This window comes from Triticum aestivum, chromosome 2A, assembly GCF_018294505.1.
Source record: "Triticum aestivum cultivar Chinese Spring chromosome 2A, IWGSC CS RefSeq v2.1, whole genome shotgun sequence".
Taxonomy (NCBI): domain Eukaryota; kingdom Viridiplantae; phylum Streptophyta; class Magnoliopsida; order Poales; family Poaceae; genus Triticum; species Triticum aestivum.
Window position 1 is genome coordinate 710,865,989 of NC_057797.1, and position 1,998 is coordinate 710,867,986.

General features: G+C 47.8%; 1 protein-coding gene across 1 annotated transcript; it reads left to right on the forward strand.

Annotated features, from left to right (window-relative positions):
* The first annotated feature begins 1,077 nt into the window (after nucleotides 1-1,077).
* On the forward strand, nucleotides 1,078-1,672 carry LOC123186097 (uncharacterized). Its single transcript, XM_044597892.1, has one exon. The coding sequence runs from the start codon at nucleotides 1,135-1,137 to the stop codon at nucleotides 1,366-1,368; it is 234 nt and encodes a 77-aa protein (XP_044453827.1). The 5' UTR covers nucleotides 1,078-1,134; the 3' UTR covers nucleotides 1,369-1,672.
* Nucleotides 1,673-1,998: the final 326 nt, after the last annotated feature.

The following is a 1,998-nucleotide window of genomic DNA, read 5'->3' on the forward strand; positions in this document are numbered from 1 at the left end:
ATGCTTGAAACAAAAAGTTTTTCAGTGCTAACATATTAAAGGCAAAAACATGTCAAAAACAGTATTTCTCTTAGAATGTTCAACAATGAGTGTGATAGGTGAGGTGGTTAGTTCCCTTTGTTAATTACATGTAAACCAGAGATCAAATCCTAGTCTAAGCATTATTTTTGCTAAAAATTGAGAAGGCTTGTGGGGCCATAAATGACGATTACGAAAATTAGGAATGCACGAGCGGGTGTGCCCGATAAAATCAGGGAGAACGTGCGGGAAAGGAAAGAAATCAGAGGAGGACGTGCGGGAAAGGAAAGAAATCGGAGGAGAACGTGAGGGAAAGGAAAGAAATCGGGAGGTCGTGCGAAAAAGGAAGGAAACCGGGAGAGAATTGATGGCGTTGGATACGTGTGGCAGTTTCGCAATCTGCCACACGGTTGCCATATACATATTTCAAACAGAAAATAAAAGATAAAAGAAGGGCACGACAAGGGCCCTTTGCTATCAAAGTTTTCACGTGCGCGTGTTTATCGTGATTTGATGTGATCGATCCTGTGGGCGAGTTCTAACATGCCCTTGGAGTCAGGTCATATGCGTGTGTGTGTATATATGCACGTATAGGGTTGCAAGATTGTAACAAAAGTGTGTGGAGAAAACAGAAAATAAAAGATAAAAGAAGTGCACGGTAAGGGCTTTTTGCTATCAAAGTTTTCACGTGCGCGTGTTCATCGTGATTTGATGTAATCGATCCTGTGGGCGAGTTCTAACATGCCCGATCACTGCCGCGAAAACACCAGACGCGTCCGTGGGTGTTTGAGGGATCATATTTGATATATTTAACTGTAGATGCTCTTGTAGCAGGAAAAAAGTTCACGAACCACTCAAACAGAAGCTAGGGTCTGCGATCTTTCAACGGCACACCTGTGCCTGCCTACAGTAGCGATCGACGGCAGCTGCATGCCCTCTCGTAACACGTACCTGCGCCGACGACGCACTGTCGTGCCGCCCAGTGCACCCACGTGCAAGTGCCACGCCAACCAAAACTCGCCTATAAAAGGCAGCCTACACACGATGCTAAGCCCAGGCTCACTCAAACACAGCCACACAACACCCTCCTCACTACACCAGAACCTCCCAGTAGCAATGGCAAAGTGCCTCGCGGTCGCGCTCCTCCTGCTGGTGGCGCTCGCGTACTGCGACGGGAGGGAGCTGAACCAGAAGGGCCAGGCACTTGCAACGGCACGCGGTGCCGGTGGTGGCATCGGCGAGGAGAAGATTTTGGGGTTGCCAGAGTTGCCGCTTGTGGGAACCGTTACAGGGACCAGTACCGTTACCGGCCCTGCGGTGGTGCTTCCTGCTATCCCGGCTCACCCATGATCATCTCCGGTTCATGTGCTGGCTTACAAGATGAAGCTGAACTTGCGGCTTCAGACTTCTAGCCAGCACCCCGTCCGGAAGATAAACACCGGCCTGACCGGCGTTTCGCTCGTTTTCTTGTTCCTTGACGAGCGTCTGTATCAACTATCCTATCGTCTGTACTTCTTTTCAGTCCATGTTGTAGTGTTTTCCGTTCCTTGATGTGCTACATGCGTCATCAACGTGATAATAAATAGTTGTATTATTTTGTCACTGTGATCACCTCCTTGGATACATGTCAGCAGGTTGCATCATGGACGTGTATTTTATCACAAGGTCCCAACTCCGGAGTTGTTCTGGTAAAAGAAAAGGTTCATGCTTCGTTTGGATGTAGACATTCAAGGGCTTGGCATTGTATTGGCTCCAATGCCAAATACTCAAGACATTGATATTGCGCTTCAATGCCAATATTAGTGTTTGGATGTTTAGGTATTTCGTACTTGGAATCTAAGAGGAGCAACAATGCCAAATCCTGTTTGGATGGTAAGTATTGTATTGCAGTTTGCACATCTGTGCCTAGAAGGAGGGTTGATGAAGTCGTGCAGCTCGCACACGAAGGTGAGCATAGAGATAAGCAGGAGCGCCAGCGCA